At 48.2% G+C, this 24,956-nt stretch overlaps 1 protein-coding gene and 1 pseudogene across 1 annotated transcript; one reads left to right on the forward strand and one right to left on the reverse strand.

Annotated features, from left to right (window-relative positions):
- Window positions 1-1,178: 1,178 nt before the first annotated feature.
- LOC125511444 (NAC domain-containing protein 54) lies at window positions 1,179-5,739 on the reverse strand. The gene is made up of 7 exons (XM_048676823.2): window positions 5,669-5,739; window positions 5,235-5,574; window positions 3,498-3,775; window positions 2,992-3,363; window positions 2,406-2,885; window positions 2,220-2,298; window positions 1,179-2,120 (listed from the first exon to the last, which is right to left on the reverse strand). The coding sequence occupies exons 2-7, from the start codon at window positions 5,389-5,391 to the stop codon at window positions 1,402-1,404; spliced, it is 2,085 nt and encodes a 694-aa protein (XP_048532780.1). The 5' UTR covers window positions 5,392-5,574; window positions 5,669-5,739; the 3' UTR covers window positions 1,179-1,401.
- A 15,831-nt stretch (window positions 5,740-21,570) lies between these two features.
- Window positions 21,571-22,172, forward strand: LOC147973836 (uncharacterized; annotated as a pseudogene).
- Window positions 22,173-24,956: the final 2,784 nt, after the last annotated feature.

Raw genomic sequence — 24,956 nt, forward strand, 5'->3', positions numbered from 1 at the left:
TGACGAAGCTTTTCCATAACGGCCTCCTCTACCTATTACCAAGCCGCCAGCTACCTAGGCAATTCAGGCCTCTCTCACAGCCATAGCCCATGATAGCATGTGGTTGTACTGGAAGTTACTTCTTAGTGAAACTTGGAAGATCTCGGTCTCCTAGACAGCGGTCCCCACCAAAAACCTATGTGCATGTCCACAGTCAGACACAATCACTCAAGTGTGCAAGTCCCTCACATCGGGCGCAATCACTTAGTGTGCAAGACCCTAGTCGGGCACAATTACTTGTAGACGCTCCCATCAATCCATTCAGCCGGAGAATAAAATAAAATAATATTTTTTTGTTTCAACAGATTTCATAAAACATTGCTCTAAGAGGGAGCAAGTTCAAAGATTTTAAAACAAGTTTCCTTTCAATTCCGCCCCATTTTACAAGCATGGCTACGCATAAGCATAAATATAAGCTTGAAACCTAGGGATTTAACTAGCATGATATCACTTTCTAAAACTTTAGTAGAAACCCTATACATGCATAGTACTGAAATTTAAAGAGGCATGCATAAAATGGAAATATAGGTAAGGAATGGTCAAATTGCAACTTGCCCGAGTTTCTTGAAGATGAACCATAGGATTTGGGAAATTATTAATTCCCTCTAATTTATTTTTCCAATCCTAATTTGGGATGTGATAGCCATCCATTTGATTTAAAGGAGTGAACCATAGGCAAAACAAAAGGAATTTTACAAGGCTCATTTTACAATCCTTTCAGACATCTATATTACATTCCTATGCACGAAGAATAAGGAAGAGCCCATAAGAAGCATAGTATTATAGCTTAATATCGCCTTTGCATGTGCTTTAGTCTTAATTTGGCTACAGCTTTTAGGATTCCTCTCCCCGCATATCAAAGACACAACTTTGCAAATTCCTGTTTTCGTAATTCTCTATTTTGCATATGGAATCATATCCTATTCCAGTGTTTTCTCAATTATCATGTTTTTGAAATCATGTGAATCAAAGAGACCCTAAATCTATAATAGAAGTTGTTTGGTTGCACCAAGAAAAATGCAGAAACTTTCTAGGAAGTGAAATATATCTATGGAGTTCATGTGAAGTAAACAACCGTTAAAATTTTCCAGGAAGAAATACGCTGAATAGAATTTGTAATGTATGTATATCCATATGTATATGTATATATATCTGCACTTACAATTCATATATAAACAATATGTTTTGATACAAGTTAATGCACGTACGTACAAATAGTGCCGACACCCTCCAGTTTCACACCCGGTTAATCAACAGACGCAAGCGCCGCTACTGAGCTTACAGTAGTAGAAGAAACAAACAAATAGTGTTACAATAAGTAGTCATGATCAGAGATGGTCGAAGCGAAAGGCGTGCGACCTTTCAGAAGTGATTGCACGGCCCTGGGGCGCGGACGGCCGCCAATGCAGAGGTTAGAAACGCCCATTTCCCACTCAAAAACATGCTGGAAATGCCCTTGCTCCCCTTGCCGGGGAGCCCAAGCTGCCACGAGCTGCTGCACCCACCGTCGCAACCCCGTCGTCCCGGCTTCACCTTCTTCCTGCTGACCATCTCTTCTTCTCGCTCGGTTACGGCTTCCTTGGGTGCCAGGAGGAGTGACACGATCTGCAGCAGCTCACTCACTGTCGTCTCCGGCCTCTGGTGCTGCAATGGTGATGGCGGCCTCCTCATCGTCGGGAATTTGCCCCTGATGAGTGCCTTCACCTTGCCAAAGACGGAGACCCTGCTACTGCTACTACCGCTACCACTAACTTTGGACGTGACGGGGAGATAATGGAACTTCTCGATCGCCTTGCTGACCTCGCTCGCTGCTGGATTCAGGTGGAAGCTGACCTTCTTCGGCGGCTCGACGCGGTGGAAGAATGTCTTCGCCGCGCCGACCCGCGAGACGAAGAGACCGCGCTGCACGTCGACCTTCCCGTACAGGTCGAAGGACGCGTTGGGGTTGGTGTTGTCGTCGCCGTCGTTGTCGAAACCAATAGCGAGAGCGAAGTCGTCAGGCTGAGATTGCGAGAAGATAGGGGCCGTGTCGATGCCGCCTTCGTCAGTGGTATGATCGGTCATGTGGTGACCGGCTTCTCCTGCAGTCTAACACCCAGTTAGTGCATGCGTGAAGGCTACCTCTGTACAAGAGCTAGCTAAGCCAATGGAGCAAATGTTACAGCCAAAAATTTAAGTACCTGAATTCTCTGCAGTATCTTGTATAGGATAGTGCGTGATGCCTTCTGCTGGATTGCTTTCATCTCCTTCCACCACGATCTGCTTCAGGAAAATTGATGCTTGTGGTTAGCAACCAAATGTATATTAATCATATACCAAATTATTGTGGAGGCAAGTTAATTATTCAGATAGGGGCCTGCCATTACCTCCCCAAGGTCATTGTTCACCAGCTTGACACCTCTGAGGTTCTCAACCGGCCGCTTCTTCTCTTCCTTGAACTCCTGCATGTCACTGATCTCAACCAGCCTGCCGGGTTCGTCATCACGCCTCATCATTGACGCGCCAATGCCGCACATATGGTAGAAATTGTCGACCTCCTCCTTCGCCTTCGCCGCTCCGAGATCAACGAGAGAGGACAGCTCGTTCATGTAGTGGCCGCCGCCACTGCTGGTGCCGGCACCTAACCACATATCAGGGTAGCTGCTGCTGCTGCCGGAGCCATTGATCAGCTCCTGAGACGCCGAGGCCACCGACAGGAACTCCTGGAGAATGTCGACCTCGTTGGGGTTGCTCTGGAGTATGCCGGTCTTCGTGTCAAGGCTGACGTCATGCGGGAAGTCCTCCACCTCCAATGGCGGCAGGGCCAGCCTGTGTTGCAGCCTTGCACACTCCAGTGCAACATCCACCTGCATCGACATGTATATGCATTAAGCACCTAAGATTTTACTGCATTTGAGCTGAATATATCACTACCTGAAGTCTGAAACAGTGGCATTATTTCTGTATATGTACCTTGGATGGAAGGCATGAGAAGTTGGAGGCAGCAGCTGGGTTCATGAAGTAGGGGTTGGTGGCGTTGAAGGCGTCTTCACTCAAGAACTGCATCCACCTGCCGTCCTCGTGAGGCATGCCGCCCATCATCTGCATCCCGAACCCACTGCCGTGCATGGATCCTGAAGTCATTGGGGCCTCCGTCGGGAATGAGAAGCTGCTGCTCTCGAAGTCATCACCACCACCTCTTCCATCACATGGTGTCGGGGAGCGCTCGACGCTGCTCGGCGTCCACTGAGGCTGCTCCCCGTGGTACTGCGCTGCGCCGTAGTGCTCCATGATCTTTGGCCCGGGTGCTGTCTTCTTGAAAATCCGACACAATGCATACGCATCCTGTATACAAAACCATGTGTGTTAATGTTCTACAAGAGATCAAGAGTCTGGGCAATATGTGGAACCTCACATGATTACTTCAAGATTTTCCCCCAGTGTAGAACTGTAGTAGGGACTAGGGAGTATTGTAGTACCTGTAAGCCATTATCGATCTCGCATTCCCTCTCGTCGAGGCGGTACTCGTGCATGACCCAGTCGGTGCGAGACCCATGCGGGGCTCGGCCACGGTAGTACACAAGGGTCTTCTTCATACCAACTGCACGCTTCTGGGAATTCACTTTGCGGTCTTTCCCAGTTGCCTTCCAGTATCCGGCTTTGGTTGCGCGGTTCGTCCTCGATCCGTTCGGGTACTTGCGGTCTCGCGGGCTGAAGAAGTACCATTCCAGGTCTTTGCTTGGGAGGAATGACTTTTCTGAAATTTAAAGGTAAGGGAGAAGTCATGCATACAGTACAGTACACATATATTAAGATAAGCCGTCTTTTTATGAGTAGGTGTACCTTAACCATGATTAGAGCTAATTGTAGAAACCAAATGTGTGTCTATCGACCATTATATAGCTAGCCTAACATCGTTCAAAAGAAAAACTAGACAACACTTTATATGCATTATCTTGTCTTGGAAACTGTGCAACTTTTGTTCATCTGCATGACTTCTGCAACTTTTTTTCATCTTCTTGACTTGACTTAGGTCATCTTTCCTGGTATTGTCACTCACCAAAGAAGAACAAACCAGTCCTCTTTATTTAATTTGAAATCGTTTTTTTACAGTACCAGTTTCACGCATTGCATTCAGTGGGGTGATTTTTAGCAAACGATCAAGCTTGAAAGCAAATTGCAAGTGGATAGAGAGAATATATCTTTTCTTCAAATCTCTGCGTGATTGTGACATGATCCAAAATATATAGGCTTTAGCTTTGTTGTCGCTGTGATAAAGGATTTCTCTGTATAAATGGACTATTCTATTTGTATAGATATTGGTAGAGGGGGCTCATCATGAATTAGGTCGGGGTGGCTGGTGGTTTCGGTCCCTTTCAAGTAGCTCAATGCAGGGACAGAGACGTTACGTGATGGCCTTTACACTTAGGAGAATTTTGACATAAGTATTGGAAGATTAATTTCTTTCAACAAAAAGGAGCAAGAGATCTATCAATATCACACCTTTCGGTGTGCATAAAATGTTTGAAAGTAGATGCAAGTTCCAAAGTATAGTTAACACAAACAGAGCGCTAGGATGCTTGGGGACGGTACACTAAACTATATATGAACAGGTTTCTTTCATGAAAGCATTTTGTGGGTGAAAACCAAATATATTCTTCAAATGCATGCATTCATGCAAATATTAAGTTAGAGTAGCATTGAACAAGGGCCAGTTAATATTAGAATATAATAGGACGATGAAGTGCTCATCAAGAAGGGAACTTCTGACTATTCTTTCCTCAAGAATTGGAACTGGCATTTCTTGGATGAGATAGTGGTACAAGAATTGAATAAGATTGCTTAATGTCTTCACAACAGGGCATCCAAAACAAGTATCAGAGTGGTGTACGTGTAGGTGCTTTCCTTGGAGAACAAGGTGTATGCAGTGCAAAAACCCATAATTAATCCACGGAAGACTTATAACAGAGTAATTCAAACAGCTATCTTCTGTCAAAAAGAAAATTTAACTAATTAACTGCCAGTTTGGAACGCTTTTATCTCCTTATCCCCAAAATTTGTACTGAAGTTGATCCTGAAATTATCTACGAGGACCTTGTTCTCTGATGGGAATTAACTGCTGATGCTTACATGGACATAGGGTTTTGGATTGAAATACTCTAATCAGAAGCTAGTGTCGATACAAACATTTCTATTAGGAAATAGAAAGGACGCACCTGGAAGGTCCCAAGGCTCGCACTTGTAAAGATCAACCTCCGGGATGATCTCGAGCTCAATCTGCCTCCCGTTGATCTTGCTCTTAAGGTAGTAGATGATGAGCTCCTCGTCAGTTGGGTGAAACCGGAAGCCCGGCGGCAGACTCACCGGCGCCATGAATCTGCTAACTTCCTCGTCCTCCGAGAGCTCCCACAGCAAAAGGATGGACGCTTGGGGCGGAGCTAGGCAGGAAGGCAGGGCTCTCCAAAGCTAAAATGCGGACAGCCACACCAGCCCTGCTCGAACAGCTAGCTAGCTATAGCCAGCAATGAATCGTCGTCAGCTACAAATGTACAAAACCTGCAAGAACGATGCGATGGCACACACATGAGTCGTCATAAAAACCAACCAATTCAGAGGAGCAGTAGAGATTGAGGAGGAGGACGAGGCCGACCTTGGGTGCTAATGGCTAATGGCGCCCAGGGAGAGAGGAGGAAGAAGAGAGAGGAGGGAGGGAGGGAAAGGGGCAGAGGGGGGAGCATGCTTTATAGCAAAGCTTGTGGGATTATTTTGTGTGCAAACAATGCTCGGACGATTCTTCTCGTCTTTCACAAGCTCTCCCTGTCTCTGTCTCTCTCTCTCTCTCTCCCTTGGGTCCTTTGCTTTTGCTTTGTGCAGCGTCAGGCTCGGATGCATGGCTTTTGTGTATGGGATAGAAATATCCCAATCTTCTCCCCTTGTCTTTGCTGGCCAAGCTAAAGCTGCATGCCTATAGCCATATCTATGGCCTGGCCTCCTGTGGGTGTAGGAGGTGCATGCGGCGCGGCGATGGGGGAGATGAGATCCCATTGGCCGGGGCAGGCTGCCGTGTGGGCCCGTGAGAGAGAAGGAGAAGCCTAGTCAGCTCTCGTTGGAATGAGGGAGGGCCCCAAGGTTGGTACTCGATTCCCTCCCGCGCTTTTCCATGCCCCGCCGTCCTCTCCTTCGCTTTGACGGTTTACGTCACGTTCATACACGCGGCCCCATGTAGATCTTGCCGGGCGGGAGCATGCATGCATGCCTCGGCGTGCGTGCCCGGCACTCCAGATTACACGTAGTAATTAGCAGCCAATGCATGTAGTGCTAGACCATCTTTTGCCAGCACTGATTAACTGTCTCTCAACTGAGTGGCACTGGCGCCGATGCTGCATGCATGCGTCCATGGACTGTAGGAGTAACATGTTAAAGTCACCTGGTGTGTTGCTCTGGTTGCTCGACCGATCTGGGGTAGATGCATGCCAATCTAGGCAATGCTCACAGTGTCTTATGTGATTGCTGCAAGCATGCATGCATGCCGGCATTGCCACCATGCAGACACTGTCAAGAGGACAAGAGAGAATTCAGTATTGCTGCACGTACTGCAGCATATGACGAGTGTTTTGAATAGTTGTAACTAACTAAGAAGCTTGTAATATAACTGGTAAAACTAGGCTGGCATGGCTTGGTGGAATCTGCTTTCAGAAAAAACTGGTAGCTACCAGTGCAGGGAGCCGGCCGGCCGGCTCGGCTGGTTCACATCTGACATCATTAGCGGATAAATCCCATATGTTCCAACAACACTAGATAGATATTCTAAAGTGTGAGTTAGACATGTACTAATGTTTTATTAGAGGGACATGCTGCTAACGATAATTATCAGATAATGTTGTTGGTACAGCTGATAACTAAAGGCTGTGCCGCCAGCAGCACCGGAACCCCAGGAGGCCGATAAAGAGCTAGCGTAGCGTGCTCACACTGTCCACACTGGAAGCGGAAGGACCCGGAAAAGGCCTCTGTTGGAGCCAGCCGGTGACGAGGAGAACAGTCATCCGAATCCGAAGGTCCCACTAAACACCCAAAAGATTTCGTTGGTTCACACACCATCTGCCTGGCCATGGATTTTATGGTAAAAACCAGCACTTGAAAACGGCCGCCGTCCTTTTACCAAAGCCGGCAGGATCGGCCCATTTCTTCCCTGCGAGAAAAACGTCGTGCGCACACATAAAGGAAACAAGCTCAAAATCAGGAGCATTAAGCATATATATATCTCTTGTCAGCTGAATAAGATGGATGGGTCTCTGCCTTTCTCCGTCTAACGACAACTCAGCTGCTAACCAACTGAAATCAAGCTGTGCTCCAAACCAATCGGGTCTCGGCAGCGTGCAACGAGCTAATGATGGCGACCATCTCTCAGCTAGCAAGATTACAAAAAGAGAAGAGACTAGTGAGTGCTAAAGGGCTTCCGGTGGATGCATGACATGATCCGGCAACTGTACTATGATGGCCCAGGCTTTCGACACGTTGCCCCTGCTATTTTGCCATTGCTGCAGAGCCTACTCCTACATGGCAATGCAAGCTGGGTCCCCGGCGCTTTCCAACTTGCGGCTGCTGCTGAAATCTGAATGGTACGGTGTGTGGGATGCATGCAGCAGCATCGCTTGTGGGCCACTTTTCCTTTATATCAATCCATCCCATCCATCTCCCCGCCCCAGCACAGCTTTAGGTTCCTTTCTCCTTTCCGAGTTTATGCTTCTCCCCGCCACCCCTCACACCACACCGCCCGCGCCACGCCCGGGAGTGGTATCTCCTCTCCTACGCCCTAAACCATCCCTTCCCACCTCCGTCTATCCTACATACACAGCACCTATTATACGTACAATGCTAGCTGTGCTCAGTTAATTACCAAGCACCTGGTGAAGGTTAATTGCCATCACTAGATCACGGCAAATTATACTAGAACCATGCATCCACCACATCTACTGTGGTCTACAGCAATAGGACTACGTACTAGATGGTGCGCGTTGGTTCAATATTCAGGCAACAGCTAAGCAAACCAAACACTAACTGATTAGCTACTATGCTAGGTTAATTACCATCACCAGATTCAGTTTGCGGCACTGATCGATGCAAAAGTTGGACGAGGGACTACAGTCACTAGTAGAAAACAGGGCTATGGTTCAGGCCGGCTCAGCCCATTAGTCCAGGTTCAGTGTAGAACCGGGACCAATGTGGGCATTGGTCCCGGTTCGTGAGCCCAGGGGGCCGGCCGGGCCACGTGGGCCATTGGTCCCGGTTCATCTGGACCTTTTGGGCCCGGTTGGTGGGACGAACCGGGACCAATGGGCCTCGCTCCTGGCCCACCACCATTGGTCCCGGTTGGTGGCATGAACCGGGACTAAAGGCTCCCCTTTAGTCTCGGTTCATGCCACCAACCGGGACCAATGAGGTGCCTATATATACCCCCTCGCGCAAGAGCAGAGCACAGTGCTCTGTTTTTTCTGGCCGAGAGGGAGAGGGCTTTGTGGTGCTCTAGCTCACCTCCTATGCACATGAGGTGTTCGATGGAATGCCCGAGCCACACTACTTAAGCTTTCTCCTCTCGAAGCTCGACCTCCAAGCTCCATTTTCCTCGAGATTTGTCTAGATTTAGCGGTCCGTCACGCCCCGTCCCCGTCTTCACCGCCGTCGATCATCCGCGCCGATCTCATCACCGACACCACCGTGGTGAGCCTCTTGTTCTTATCTTCTTTCTGAAAGGAAAAATATTCTTACTTGTATGTTTAGATAGATACTTGTATCATTTTCTTACATTTATTATTGCATCTTATATAGTGCGATGGTTTTGGTATCCGCCCCCGTCGGCCCTCGTCCTGTCTATGATTCGGATTTGGTATGTATATTATCTTTATAACTATTGGTTCATTTATTGTTTATGAAAATTATGCCGACCAACGTGACATAGATTTTATTTATCTAGGATGTATGTGAATCGGAAATGCCAACCGACCCTATTGTCGAGAGGTTAAATTTAGTTGAAGAAGAAAACAATTTGTTGAAGGAAAAAATAAAAAAATTGAGGAGGAGAAGATGATATTGGAGTTGCATGTTGCGGATGTCGTCGATGATCACAAGATCAAGATGGATGCAATGCGCTTGAAGATTAGAAAGATTAGAAAATATGCCATTCATACCGAGGCTTGGTATCATTATGCCGTTGGATCAATTGTTACCTTGGTTGCGATTATGATCGCATTTGTTTTCGCATTGAAATGTTTTACATAGTTTCAATGTATGGTTTAATTAACTAGATGCTCTGGAGAGCTATATGTTGTTAGATGAGAACTATGTATGCACTTTGGTTTTAATGTGATGATGAACTTCTATTAATTTGGACACTTAATTATATATAATGCACGCAGATGAACCGGCAATGGATGTACGGTGACAGACACACCCGCGAGTACATTAAGGGCGTGCATGAGTTTCTCGATGCGGCTGAGGCAAACAAGCAGAATGGTTTTATGTGTTGTCCATGCACTGAATGTGGGAATACGAGGTCTTACTCTAACCGGAAAATCCTTCACTCCCACCTGCTTTACAAGGGCTTCATGCCACACTATAATGTTTGGATGAGGCACGGAGAAATAGGGGTTATGATGGAAGACGGCGAAGAAGAAGAGTACGATGACAACTATGTGCCCCCTGAATACGGTGATGCTGCAACGGGGGGAGCTGGTGAAGATCAAGAGGAACCAGAAGATGTGCCCAATGATGCTGCCACGGGTGAAGCTGCTGAAGATCAAGAGGAACCAGACGATGTGCCCGATGATGATGATCTCCGCCGGGTCATTGTCGATGCAAGGACGCAATGCATTAGTCAAAAGGAGAAGCTGAAGTTCGATCGCATGTTAGAGGATCACAAAAAAGGGTTATACCCCAATTGCGAAGATGGCAACACAAAGCTTGGTACCGTACTGGAATTGCTGCAGTGGAAGGCAGAGAATGCTGTGGCTGACAAAGGATTTGAGAAGCTACTGAAAATATTGAAGAAGAAGCTTCCAAAGGATAACGAATTGCCCGACAGTACATACGCAGCAACTGCGGTGCATACAAGGATCTGAACGCATGCCCGGTATGCGGTGCGTTGCGGTATAAGATCAGACGAGATGACCCTGGTGATGTTGACGGCGAGCCCCTCGGGAAGAGGGTTCCAGCGAAGGTGATGTGGTATGCTCCTATAATACCACGGTTGAAACATCTGTTCAGAAACGAAGAGCATGCCAAGTTGATGCGATGGCACAGTGAGAACCGAAAGAAAGATGGGAAGTTGAGAGCACCCGCTGACGGGTCGCAGTGGAGAAAAATCGAGAGAAAGTACTGGGATGAGTTTGCAAAGGACCCAAGGAATGTATGGTTTGCTTTAAGCGCGGATGGCATTAATCCTTTCGGGGAGCAGAGCAGCAATCACAGCACCTGGCCCGTGACTCTATGTATGTATAACCTTCCTCCTTGGATGTGCATGAAGCGAAAGTTCATTATAATGCCAGTTCTCATCCAAGGCCCTAAGCAACCCGGCAACGAAATTGATGTGTACCTAAGGCCATTAGTTGAAGAACTTTTACAGCTGTGGAATGGAAACGGTGTACGTACGTGGGATGAGCACAGACAGGAGGAATTTAACCTTAAGGCGTTGCTGTTCGTGACCATCAACGATTGGCCCGCTCTCAGTAACCTTTCAGGACAGACAAACAAAGGATACCACGCATGCACGCACTGTTTAGATGACACTGAAAGTATATACCTGGACAAATGCAGGAAGAATGTGTACCTTGGCCATCGTCGATTTCTTCCGACCAACCATCAATGTCGAAAGAAAGGCAAGCATTTCAAAGGCGAGGCAGATCACCGGAAGAAGCCCGCCATGCGCACCGGTGATCACGTGCTTGCTATGGTCAATGATTTACACTACGTAATCTTTGGAAAGGGTCCCGGTGGACTAGCTGTTCCGAATGACGCTGAGGGACACGTACCCATGTGGAAGAAGAAATCTATATTTTGGGACCTACCCTACTGGAAAGACCTAGAGGTCCGCTCCTCAATCGACGTGATGCACGTGACGAAGAACCTTTGCGTGAACCTGCTAGGCTTCTTGGGCGTGTATGGGAAGACAAAAGATACACCTGAGGCACGAGAGGACCTGCAACGTTTGCACGAAAAAGACGGCATGCCTCCGAAGCAGTATAAAGGTCCTGCCAGCTACGCTCTTACGAAAGAAGAGAAAGAAATCTTCTTTGAATGCCTGCTCAGTATGAAGGTCACGACTGGCTTCTCGTCGAATATAAAGGGAATAATAAATATGCCAGAGAAAAAGTTTCAGAACCTAAAGTCTCATGACTGCCACGTGATTATGACGCAACTGCTTCCGGTGTCAAAGTATTGAAGAAATCCATGCCTTCATCATTAGCCGGAAGTAACCAGGGCATGTTGGTACGAAGTTCTGCAAAGTTGTTTTGGAATGGAGTCCCGGATAGAATAATCCGCTTTTTGGTACGAATTCAGCAAAGGCCTTCCAAATAGCGATATTCGGAAGGCTCTTGCTGAACTTTGTACCAAAAAGCGAATTATCCTATCTGGGACTCCGTTCCAGAACAACTTTGAAGAGCTTCGTACCATCATGCACATGTTACTTTCGCCTAATGATGAAGACATGGTTTTGTTGAATCCTTTGACACTAGGCAACCTCCCGACCCCTCGGCGATCCTCTCGAACATGAGAGGAAGAAGAGGGTCGTCTAGGGGTCGAGGGTTCCAGGGTCGTCGAGGGTTCGAGGGGTCGAGGATCGCCGAGGGGTCGAGAGAGGTTTCCTAGTGTCAAAGTATTAAAGAAATCCATGCCTTCATCATTAGCCGGAAGTAACCAGGGCATGTTGGTACGAAGTTCTGCAAAGTTGTTCTGGAATGGAGTCCCGGATAGAATAATCCGCCTTTTGGTACGAATTCAGCAAAGGCCTTCCAAATAGCGATATTCGGAAGGCTCTTTCTGAACTTTGTACCAAAAAGCGAATTATCCTATCTGGGACTCCGTTCCAGAACAACTTTGAAGAGCTTCGTACCATCATGCACATGTTACTTTCGCCTAATGATGAAGACATGGTTTTGTTGAATCCTTTGACACTAGGCAACCTCCCGACCCCTCGGCGATCCTCTCGAACATGAGAGGAAGAAGAGGGTCGTCTAGGGGTCGAGGGTTCTTCTCCTCTATTCTTTCTTCTCCTCTTATTTTTCTTCTTCTTCCTCTTTTTTTATCGGGAACGAGGGTCGTCGAGGGACATAGATGTAGTGTCGTCGTTGTCGATATATACCCCCTCCCGATAGCTTACTATGATTAGGTAGCTAGTTCTACGTTTGGCACTAATATATCCATCTGTCATGTTTGAATAATAATTGCCATGTTGTAAATATTTGTAGAAACTATGGACACCGCCCTAGACGAAGTAACAAAAGAAGCGTTGTTGAGGGACATAATCGCAGAAGGAAGTGATGCCATCTCGTTGTTTCTCAACGAAACCGATGGTCTGGAAGGAGAGGGTGAACAAGCTGGCTACGGTGACCTAATGCCGGTGCAAGAAGAAGAACATGAGGACGGCTCCGGTGACCCAATGCCGGTGCAAGAAGGAGACCGTGATGACGGCTCCGGTGACCGAACCGAGTCCGGCCAGGTATATATATTAGTTAAGCCTATTTTTTCTAGCCCTCCGGATCGAGCACAACTTCGGTAAAGAGACGAGGCCCGAAGAAAAAGTTGAGCTCGGATGAAAAGTTTGAGATCATAGCAATCGCGCCCGACGGCCAACCTATTGAACCCCTCCAGACAAAGAGCGCATTTATTGCTCAGTGCGGGGTTCTGGTTAGGGACAAGATCCCGATAAGCATCCAGCAATGGTTTAAGCCGGCTACAGAAGACCTTGAGGTCTCTTACGTCAATGATATGCAGAAAAATGATCTTTGGACTGAGCTGAAGTCAAATTTCACCCTACCGCCTGAGGATAATCCAGAGAACCCAGTTAAAGAGAAATTAATCAAGTCTTTTGCTCTGAAGAGGATGGTAGAACTATTCAGGAGGTGGAAGAAAGAGCTGAATAAGTTTGTCGAAAATAATGAGACACCAGAATTCAAGGGCAGATATGAGAGTATCAGAGATCACTGGCCCGCATTTGTGGCCCACAAGACATCGGAAAAGAGTAAGAAGATGTCGGCGACAAACAAGCAAAATGCTGCGAAGAAGAAGCTTCACCATCGCACGGGGTCAGGTGGCTACCTCGTAGCCCGGCCTAAGTGGTCCAAGACTGAGAATGATCTGGTTCATAAAGGGATCGAACCAGAGACAATTAATTGGCCAGACCGTTGCCGGACTTGGTTCTTCGGGGCTGGCGGAACACTGGACCCTGTAACAGGGAAGTGCATTTGGACGAACGATCAAATGGACATACCAGTCAGTAAGCTTAAGCAGTATATCGAAGCAGCGCATGAAGGGACGTTCTTTCCAGGCAGAGAGAACGACGAGCTCACAATGGCCCTCGGGAATCCTGAGCACCCTGGACGGACACGAGGCACGCCAGGCTCCATTCCGTGGAAGGTTGGGTTTCCGGCCGCAGGCGGTTACAAATCCCATGAGAGGAGGAAAAAAGTGCAGCAGACCCAAATGCAGGCGCTGAAAGCAAGGGTAGACGCGATAGAGGAACGAGAAGCAAATCGCAGCAAACGTACTGCCGAAGCTACCCCGCCATCTCAGCGCAGAAGCAGCGTGGCTTCCACCGAGCTGCTTCAGCCGGAGCATGCCTTGACGGCTCCTACCAGCTATCCCGTGGATGCTATAACGGAGTCTCAAAATTGCCACCTTATGACGCAATGGATGAATTTGAAGGTCAAGGCGGCTGTTGGCTCTGTTTTTCTTACTGAACCCGGCGCAACTTTTCACTGCCGGCCGATTCCAGAAGGATATGCTAGGGTGATGGTCTGCTCTACCGGTGAAGGGGAGACTCGGCTGGGGTCTGCTCTGAAGACTCCATGCCTATGGCGGAAGGAGCTCATTAACCTTCCGAACTGGACGCCACCGCCTCCTCCTCCTCCTCCGGCGAGTCAGGGCACTCCGCCTCCACCGCCTCCTCCTCCGGCGAGTGACGATCAGGGCCCTCGGCCGGCTCCTTCTCCGGCGCGTGGCGGCACTCCGCCTCCTTCTCCGCCTGCGCCGACGCGCCCGAGCAGCCAGCCTCCTCCTTCTCCGCCTCGTCAGCAAGGGCGGAAGAGACCTGCCGCCGCTCCAGCTGCTCCGGCGCGTCGTAGTCCTTCTCCTCCGCCTCTTAAGCAAGTAAAGAAGACAACCGCTACGTCTGCTCGGTCGGCGTCTAGCAGTACAACCAGAGGCGGGAGGACATACAGATTCGGTCCTTCTCTGAAGACTCCAGAGAAGTTACCATACGAGAGGACCCAGGAGGAGAACGCCGAGATCGCGCGAGAAGAAGTGAAGAAATTCTTTGAAGGGGTGAAAGCAAAGAAACATCCACCTCCGGAGGAGAAGGTAGATCGGGTGAAAGTGAAGCGCGCTCTGGCTGCCCTGACAAAACCACCGAAGTCTGATCCGCCGAAAGGAAACTATGACCGCATTATTGGAAAGGAATTTGCCGAAGCGGAGCGGTCGGGAAGTACTGTCAGTGATCAAAGGCTGAAACAACGACGAGCTGGGAAACAAATTGCCCAGCTCGGCGAACAAGCGAAGCAATCGTGCCCCCCGCTCAAGGTGCCTAGCCACAACGTCGATAATGATCCGAGGATGGTGCCCGGTTATAGCAATCTTGCAGATTACTTGCCCGACGAAGTACATTATGAACCCATGGAGATGCAGATACAAAGATACGAGTACGGGAAGCCTCTCGTCAAAGATGAAAGATCTCTATCAACGATGATGCGAAGATTGCATGATTGGTACTTGAAAATCTGCAGAGACTCTGGGGGGAGGAGTACTTTGTATGTGAAAGTTAAAAAGGAGCATGACCTCGTTGGAATTGATCTGTTGCCTGTTCCATTTGAGGAGTTCTATCAGTTTTTCAATCAATTGGCCCTCGATAAAACAACGGTCGCCTGCTACTGTCTGTAAGTAGTACTACTTCTGTCATTAAGTTTCTCTATATAGCTTAGCTCTTTCATTGCATGTATTTATAATCATCCTCACTATATTATGCAGATTGAAGATCGTCGAATTGAAGAAAAGACAAGTCGGTGATATTGGGTTCATTAACACATATCTCATAGATGCAACTCAGGTTAAATTTCATGCCGCAGAAACCGAGGCCAGCATGCTAGAATCGTTAATAATAAATCAAAACAAAGATATAATACTCTTTCCTTACAACTTCAAGTGAGTGTTACTGTCTTGTGCGTATTCGGTTTCCCTTATATATTAGTCAAGGTTATAGTAATGTAATTGATGAGTTATGCATGCGTGTGCAGTTTCCACTATATTCTCCTACATATTAAGCTTGAGCAGGGACTAGTAACCGTCTTAGACTCAAGACGAAAAGATCCCAAGGACTATGCAGACATGACTCAAATACTCGAGAAGTAAGTTAAATCGATCATTATCCACCATATCAGCAACTTTGTTCATTTTCTGATATATCAAGTAATTGTTTTCTTTGTCCGGCAGGGTTTGGAGAAAATTCACCAGAAAAGCTCCGGGACTGCCGAAGGAGCTGCAATTTAGACACCCGAAAGTAAGTACTAGCTATAGTAGCATTTTAAGCGCATCTACTAGTCATTCAAGCGCTAGTTTCATCAATACCATTTGGCATTCTTGCTTATCAGTTTGATTAACCTCTATTTCTTGTAAAGTGGTTGTGGCAGGAACAAGGGAATGATTTCTGTGGATACTATGTTTGCGAGTCCATCCGCCACACGACCTGTGAGCGGGGCTACACTGACGAACAATATGAAGTACGTAAATAACAACATTCACAATTTTATTTTATTACCATCATTTGTGTTGAGTTTCATTCATTCATACATATATATATAGATATATATATATATATATATATATATATATATGTATTGACCCCCTTTTTTAAATTAGATGTTTCGGAAGCGGGATGAACTCCTAGCACCAGCTCGCATGCGAGGAATTCAAGAGGAATTGGCGGCATTCTTTCTTGACCACGTGATCCCTGAAGACGGAGAATTCTATGTGGACCCTGAGTCCGTATGATTATATTTGTAAGAGATAATTATTGTATATATATGTGTAGCCGGTAGTGTCAGATAGATATACGAGAACTTGTTGTTCGACCAATCTCTTGGAGAAGGAGAGGTGGTCGATATCACTTCTCTCTGTATATATGCATATATGTTCATGACGATCTTCTGTTTCCTTCGTTTGCTTACTAGCTAGCTAGCGTGTCTAGTCTTCTCTGTATACGTATGTATAGTACGTAACGTCGACCAAGCACGGACATAACAGAGGACACTTCTCTCTATTAATTATAACTAGCTAACACAATATATGAAACACCTAAATTAACCCCCCAAAACCCCCAACCCCCCTTTCAAAAAAAAACAAAAACCCCAGCCACAGAAGTGCTGACGCGTGGATGCCTATTGGTCCCGGTTGGTCCCGGTTCTGGATTGAACCGAGACTAAAGGGGGGAGGTATTAGTACCGACACTTTAGTCCGGGACTAAAGGCCCTTACGAACCAGGACTATAAGCCCTTTTTCTATCAGTGAGTGAATGTGGTACAGTGACATCATAGGATGGCGGTGAAACCAGTCGGTAGATCCGACAGCTTAGAGTAAACGGGAATGAAGGGGGCACATGACGCAATTCATTTAGAATTTGAAAGCGGTGCGATTTATCTAGTGCTGGCGTCCCTAATCTAATGGAAAACGCTAAAGTACGCGTGATCGGCCAGCTCGATTAGCAAAGGAGGCCCAGGCCTCCACATCTTCACATGGCTTTAAGGAATATGAGCAGGCAAAAGGGGGAATTTAACCCACCCTGGACCCAGCAGATCAGATCGTGTGTAATCTTTGATCGTAATGATGCCAGAGACAAAACCCGCCTACGTACTCATCAATCCAATGATTATGGTCTAAATTACATGTGTTCTATTCTGTGATAATATTCAACTGGAACTGTTCGTCGCATTTCCCGGCTTTCCAAAGAATAACTAATCTTCCTTTGCTTACAGAGTATGTCTTGATCAAAATCGAGCCATAATTCCGTAAATGAACCCAAGAGGCCCTCCTAAAAGCTTTGTTGTTTAGTTCGAATTTGCTGGAGACCTTTGCAATTAAGTAAGTTCAGACAGACAGCTATGTGACAGGCTACTAGTTGGGATAAAAAGATAAATTAAATTAACGATGGGCAATAGATTAACCGGGGTAGGAATAATCCTTACAACTTTGGAGGTGGTATTGGGATCAGACCTTGAGTGCCCACATTGCCATACATCCGTGGAGAGATATGGGTGGCCTCTGCATGCGAGCTGCAAGCAAAGTACTACTTCAACCTGGGTACAGAAAATAACTGCGATTAAGATATGCCGAGACATATTCTGTTCAAAAGCACTTCACGGAAAGTTGTTTAATCACAAAGGGTTGCAGAGCTCAATGGCAGTGTCGGTTCTGATTAGAGGAGAAGAGGAATCAGAGGAAGAAGAAAAGAAGGCCTCAACAGTGTAGCCGAAAGGGTAGGCCACCCCCCTAGCCACCCCAACTTTCGAACCCCAAAAGGAGGCTATTGTGCGCAAGTATCTTGGGGCTTCCTCGAGAATCTGCCGCTGCCCAAACAGGGAAGGATATCTGAACACCAGATGATGAAGCAATACGATACGAATAATGTAGATGACAGGGAAATGCACGTATGCTTTATCTGTTTGCAGTGTAGACAGAGAAAGCTGATCAACTTATGGGAAATGAAGTTTATATAAATGTTCCTCCTGTAGCAGTCCAAAAACTCTGCGTTCCGTTCCCACCGGTGTCATTTGCTTGACTGTGATGATTAAAATCCATAGGGGTATAGGACCATATATAAGTACCCCGTAAAGTAAAGCAGTCTAGGGCTTTAGGCAACTTGCAAACATTTTGCTTATGTCAGGTTCAGTCACTATCTGAAGCTTTTACGGGTTTACTACTCTCTGATTCATTAGCCCTAGGCAAGTCTAGATATAAATTCCTTTTAGCATGAAAATGCTATATTATTCCAGAACAGTAATAATCAGTTAGACAACTTTCTTGAAAACAGGGTACTAACGGTAAGAATCAAAGCTCCAAAGGTGAGGTTCACTTGTTATAGTAAATATATATATGGTTAGCTAACGGAAGATGTGTCCAATTTACTCTATAAACTGGCATTGCATACACTGTTGCTTACATGGAAACATGCTACATATTCTTCAAAGAAATTTTACAGACACACAAAAAAGTAAAAATTCATGGTCTGGTCATCAGATTTGACTTACCGGTCTTGACAAAGTACTGAACTCAGCACCTGATGACCGATACTTCATACTCTACGCGACAATGCTCGAGCCAATCAACTCTGCAGGATTGTGTTCGCTGGAAAAAAGATAGCAACAAAGGGTGTGCTGCTGAGATAAGAATTCAGAGACTACATTGGTTCTTTACCATTGTGAGCGGGTATAATAACCCGTACTACCATGCTAGCGTCTTCAACAACTTCATAGAACTATAGCAGCAACATACGTAGATCATTAGTAGTAGCTTAAACTTAGTATTAGCTTCTAGATCTACTACTGCTTACTGGGAAACACATGTTTTGATGATAACAGCACATGTTTGACTACCTTATGCTCTTCGAATTTTAAGCCTGGATTCTAATAAACATATACTCATAGCTTGTGGCAGTAACTGTAAAAACGAGACTGTCATTTATAACAGAGAAAGCTATCAATTTAGAGAACAGGAAACACAATGAAACTAATCCAAGCAAACATAAGTACTAGAGCACACACAAGGGGAGAAAACAAACGTCCGTCCTTGATATTCGCATAGCATATCTTGTTTTACACAGATCAGAGAAGAATAACTTGGATGAGCAATAAGTTCACAAAAAGATGCATGCCTACTGCCTACGGAGCTTGAAGCAGAACAAGCAAAAGCATAAACGTGGGGAAAACATGACAAAAATGCAGTCTTGAGCACAGGAAAAGGAATTATGGAACTGAGGTCAACATCGAACAGAAAGTTGGGCTATTCCCTTTAATCATTGGATACTTCAAATAAATTTGTAAGACATGATGAGGGAACTTGCACATGTTTAACATGCTTGCTTGTCTCATGATGAAATTGAGAAAACAAGAAATCTTGTTAGGTTCTTTTTTGAGGATCAAATCTTGTTGGCTTCAAAATTTATCCAGCCTGACATCGCAACAATTTAGCACTTACCGTATGATACAGTTCAGTCTGAAATTAGGAACATGCTGTGTGACCGCTGTCTTGATTTTACTATGGATGGAAAATTATCTTTAACGAAACAACTGCGCTGAAAGGCTAAAGTATATTTGCAGGTAACCGTTTCTAAGCAGAAAAGATCAGCTGCTTAAGTGGTCGGTTCCTCTTGAAAGAAGTAACGTCATGATACCAGCATCAGGGTATCCAGCACCATGAAAGGCGAAAAGGATGATAAGGATAAAAAGAAGCAGTCGTTTTCAGTTCTGCTGCAAAACAAAATGGCACCATTGTAAGTACTACCTCATAATTAGCTGCATGAACTCATAGTGAGGATAAAGATGAAGTCAAAAGAAGTCAGATGTAGGATACAACGTCAAAAGAAGCTGCATGAACTCATAGTGAGGATAAAGATGTAGTGAGATGCCTATGGGCTTTCGATCCTATTTTTTAGTCATCTGTCCCCATATTACATGAGCTGCTGAATCAAGTCCATAAAGAGTTGGCAGTCATAGTGGTGTAAAGAAGGTTCACACTGAAGCATTGTCCACTTTTTACTTACCATGGATCAAATTTCATTTACGCATTCACATTACTTGTTCCAAAATTACTAGTGCTAGAGCACTATTAAGAATAGTACATATTATTTAATAATACATTTAAGATTCAGTGATGTTATGACCGGTTTAGCTAGGCCCACAGGGCAATCTTAGCACACAAGTTACCTTAGGTTAATTCTTACGCAAGTTATCTTAGGTTAATTCTTATGCAAGTTATCTAGGTTATAAATATAGGCTCTAAGACTCTTTTTAGAATTAAGCAATAAGAATATTATTATCCCTATTGCCCGGCTCCCAAGGAGCCGGAACCCTAGCCGCCTCTAACCCTAGCCGCCGCCGCCATCTCCCTCCGACGCGACGACGCCCAGCCGCCGGCGCGCCCAATTATCGCCCCGTCCCACTCCATCCTTACCCTACAACCTCCGGAGTAGGTCCGGTAGGACCCCTGGTTCTACCAATTTGGTATCCAGAGACTCGGGTTCGATCATGTCGTCATCAACACCCACGCCGCCGCTGCCCATCATCACCACCGCCCCGATGACCACTGCCGGGTCCCCAACGCCGCCGGCCCCGATCACCTCCGCGCCGCCGGCCCCCGTCACTTCCGCGCCACCGACAACCTCCGTCTTCACGCCGTAGGAGATGACCAGCACCCTGCGGGACCTCGTGACGGCCGTCCAGGGCATCTCCCTGTACTTGGCCGGCTCGCACAGCACCCTGCCGGCTACGGGCCCCGCCTACAGCCACCCAGCGATGCACTGGCCGATCCAGAACGCGTCGGGCCCGAGCGGGACGCCCCTGCTGCCGTTCCAGGCGGGCTACACCAGCGGGCCGCCGCCGCTGCTGCACCTGCCCTGGTACTCGGTACCCGCGGCGATCGTCGGGGCCCATCCGTCGCTCCAGCTGTCGCCCGCCCCAGCGACGTCCTGGCCGCAGTGGCCCGCGCCGGTTCTCGCGGCGCCACCCGCGCCTCCCGCGCCCGCCTCAGCGCCGCAATGGCCGCACTGGCCCGCGCCGGCCCCAGCCGCGCCAACCGCATGCCCGCTCCGGTCCAGCTCCCACCGCCGCCGCCCAGCTCCGGACTGGGCCAGTCCACACCGGGAGGACTTCCGATCCAGCAGGTCCGGTTTCCGCCGTCACCGTCCCCGATCCCGGCCTGGCTAACTGGGACGTCGCCACCGCCAGTTTACACAGAGGCCGGGACCCGCCGGTACCCATGCTGCAGTCTGGGGCCTCGTCCGACTCCGCGGGGGCCTACGACGGCCTCCCCACCGTTGACCGGCCGCCGTCATCATCACTGCTCCGCACCGCCAAGCCGGTCGGCCATGGCGTGCCGACCCAGACGCCGCCACGGTTCACCAAGATCGATTTCGCCACTTATGACGGCACGGAGGACCCGCTTAACTGGCTCAACCAGTGTGAGCAGTTTTTCCGTGGCCAGCGCACGCTCGTGTCGGAGCGCACTTGGCTGGCATCCTACCACCTCCGCGGTGCAGCCCAGACCTGGTACTATGCCCTCGAGCAGGACGAGGGCAACATGCCCCCTTGGGAGCGCTTCCGCGAGCTCTGCCTCCTTCGCTTTGGGCCTCCAGTTCGCGGGAGCCGCCTGGCGGAGCTCGGCCGCCTTCCCTTCACCTCCACGGTGCAGGACTTCGCCGACCGTTTCCAGGCCCTGGCATGCCATGCGTCGGGCGTGATGGCGCAGCAGCGGGCCGACCTCTTTGTCGGTGGACTTCCGGATCACATCCGCTGGACGTGAAGTTTCGGGGACCCCAGGATCTCCAGTCGGCCATGTACTACGCCCGCGCGTTCGAGCGGCGCGCGGTGGCCATCCAGCAGGAATCACCGTCTCGGACCGCTGGGTCGCTACCCGGGCCGGATTCCGCGCAGGGTCGGCCTGCAAAGGCTTCTGCGACACCCCTCGCCGCGACCGCGGCGCGCCCGTTCTGCCGGCTCACCTCAGGCGAGCTACTCGAGCGTCGCCACCAAGGGTTGTGCTTCAACTGCGACGAGCCCTACACGCCCGGCCATGCCTGCCCGCGACTCTTCTACTTGGATGTTGCAGACTACATTCCGGAGGACGCCGTCGCCGCCGACCTGGCCGCCCCAGCTGTCGAGAAGGTGTTTGACACTGGTTGATAGCCTCGAGGAGTTCCGCCAGCGCTTCCCCACCTTACAGCTCGAGGACGAGCTGTTTGTGTAGGCGGGGAGAAGTGTTATGGCCGGTTTAGCTAGGCCCACCGGATAATCTTAGCCCACAAGTTATCTTAGGTTAATTCTTATGCAAGTTATCTTAGGTTAATTCTTATGCAAGTTATCTAGGTTATAAATATAGGCTGTAAGACTCTTTTTGGAATTAAGCAATAAGAATATTATTATCCCTATTGCCCGGCTCCTAGAGGAGCCGGAACCCTAGCCGCCGCCATCTCCCTCCAACGCGACGGCACCCAGCCGCCGGCGCGCCCAATCATCGCCCCGTCCTACTCCATCCTTCCCCTACAACCTCTGGAGCAGGTCCTGTAGGACCCCTGGTTCTACCAAGTGAGCTGTAAAATAAATAGGACTTGCCATCAAGTGCTGCTAATGCCTCACAACACAACTCAAGCAAAAGAAGTTGTATTTAACTACAACAGCAGCTCCAGTTTTCTGAACAGAGGTATAAAGTTAACAGTCACTGCAATTTCAAGTTGCTTTTACAATGAGACCCCACAGCAAGTTCATAAGTCATAACTACCATGTTGGCATGAAACTGCTTTCGAGAGCAGTTACAACTTTTTCATCATAGATCCGAGGTTTTACGAACAGGGTATTAATATCTCCAACAACTAAGTGATTTTACCGAGTGATTGACAAAAAACTACCACATTTCACGTATCCGTCCCACAGAACTACCACATTTTGAAAACTGACCAAAAACTCCAGATTAGTAATAATTTCGTGACAAAAAACTACCACTTTCGTAAAATAGCCATTTTAGACGGTTTAAACACGTTTATGACAGGAGGGGCCCGTTTGTCAGGGCCGACGTGGCGGAAATCACCAACTCGGTTTATTTTGACTGCCATGTTGACCGTTATGACGGGTGGGGCCCATATGTCACTCTTCTTCTTCCTCCTCTTTCCCTCTCTGACATTTTAACAAACACTTCATGTGCATCAGTCGAGCACGCATGTGGTCGGGCAGGGCGTCGCCGCTCCTCCGCCATCGCATCCACCCAGCCCGTTGCCGGAGTGGTCCGTCCATGCCAAAGACCTCCTCCTCCGCGCGAAAGAAGCCGGCTCCGGCGCCCTCAGGCCAGTGCTCGCCCGCGCCGCCCACGGGCACCTCCTCTCCTATGCTCCGCGCGCTCCTCCTCCTCGTCCTCTTCTCGACGGCCAGCGTCCACGACACGTCCAACTCCGGTGTCGCGCCCTGTCCGCTGCTGGACCCGGGAACGCCGCCGATGAACCTCGGGTGGAGCGCGCGGCTGCGCATCGCGCGCGGCATGGCGAGAGGCCTGGCATACCTCCACGACAAGAGCCTGCCGACCTGTCGCCGCCGCCGCCCGGAGCAGGAGGAGGGGCAAGCCCGTTGGCCGGCGTCGGGCCTTCCTCCTCCGCCGAGGCGGCCGCGCATTACCGGGCACCAAGGCGGCCAAGAACACGACGAAGTCGAGCACCAAGTGGGACGTGTACTAGTTCGCCATGCTGCTGCTGGAGCTGGTGGCCGGGCGAGCGCTGACGAGCGTGGAGCTCTGCCAGTGGGCGGCGGGGGAGGACAAGGGGCAGCAGGCGTTCTGGTTGGCCGACGCGGCACTGCGGGGGGAGATGGAGGGCAGGGAGGAGACGCTGGCGAGCTGCCTGAGGCTGGGGTTCGCGACCAGGCTCGCGGCGGCCAACGCCACGAGCTTGCAGACAAGGCCACCGGCGACGCGGTAGGGCGAGCTCCGCGTCCTCGACAGCGTGCCCATGCTCTGTTTCACCACGCGGGTACGAACACCAAGTGTTCGTTGAAATGCTTAAGAGAGAAAGAGGATGAGGAAGAAGAAGGTAGATGCTGACATGTGGGACCCACCTGTAATAACGGTTAATCTAACTGTCGAAATAAACGGAGGTAACTTTTCCGCCACATCAGCTCTGACACGCGGGTCCCGCATGTCATAAACAGGTTTAAAATCATAAAAACGGTCATCAACTCAACCTGGTAGTTTTTTGTCACAAAATTATCACTAATCTGGAGTTTTTGATCAGTTTTCAAAATGTGGTAGTCTGTAGGACGGATACGTGAAATGTGGTAGTTTTTTGTCAATTACTCGATTTTACCCGAGCGGCCAAGTTGCAAAGGCCTATGTTCCAAAAGCCAGATTATGCACCAAATAGTACCCAATTAAAATGCCCCACTAACGCACTGAATTCTGTTGCACTCTAACACATGTCATTTTCGTTACATGAGTCACTTTCAGGTTCTGAGTACAGTTGGAGAGAGCAGTTTCTCCCTCTAAAACTAGTTACAAACCGGAAATTTTAGTTTGTAATACCTCCAAATTTCCTCCTGGGTTGATCTTGGCAGTCAGCAGACACCAGTTGCAGAAATTGTAAAGTTGATAAAGAAAAGCTAACTAAAACACAAAGCCAGAGGCCTACACAGATATTTGTTTAGAACTGCCTTAGTCACCACAGTTAGCACATCCATGCCCACCAACTCGTGCAACGCTGCATGATAACTGCAGATTGCAGAATACAGAAGTTGTGTTGGGCTCTGTTTACCCTCCATCCATTATAAACATGTCGTACTTTTAATTGTGTTAGTTACATATTCATAAATGAATAAATAAAACTTGAAACAACATTACATATTCATTATGTAGTAAAAGTTTGAGATACCCCAAGAAGAATAAGTTGAATATAGTCACATATCAAATGGAAAATAATACCTTCAAGCACA

The sequence above is a fragment of the Triticum urartu genome, chromosome 5A (assembly GCF_056163025.1).
Source record: "Triticum urartu cultivar PI428250 chromosome 5A, HENAU_Tu73, whole genome shotgun sequence".
Lineage (NCBI taxonomy): Eukaryota > Viridiplantae > Streptophyta > Magnoliopsida > Poales > Poaceae > Triticum > Triticum urartu.

What these genes read in the sequence shown, in the direction of transcription:
- LOC125511444 (XM_048676823.2), bottom strand. Translation starts at nt 5,391, where the DNA reads ATGGCGCCGGTGAGTCTGCCGCCGGGCTTCCGGTTTCACCCAACTGAC. An exon ending in CGAGCCTTGGGACCTTCCAG is followed by an intron (nt 3,776 to 5,234) that starts GTGCGTCCTTTC and finishes TTTAAATTTCAG; the next exon opens with AAAAGTCATTCCTCCCAAGC. An exon ending in AGATCGATAATGGCTTACAG is followed by an intron (nt 3,364 to 3,497) that starts GTACTACAATAC and finishes TTTTGTATACAG; the next exon opens with GATGCGTATGCATTGTGTCG.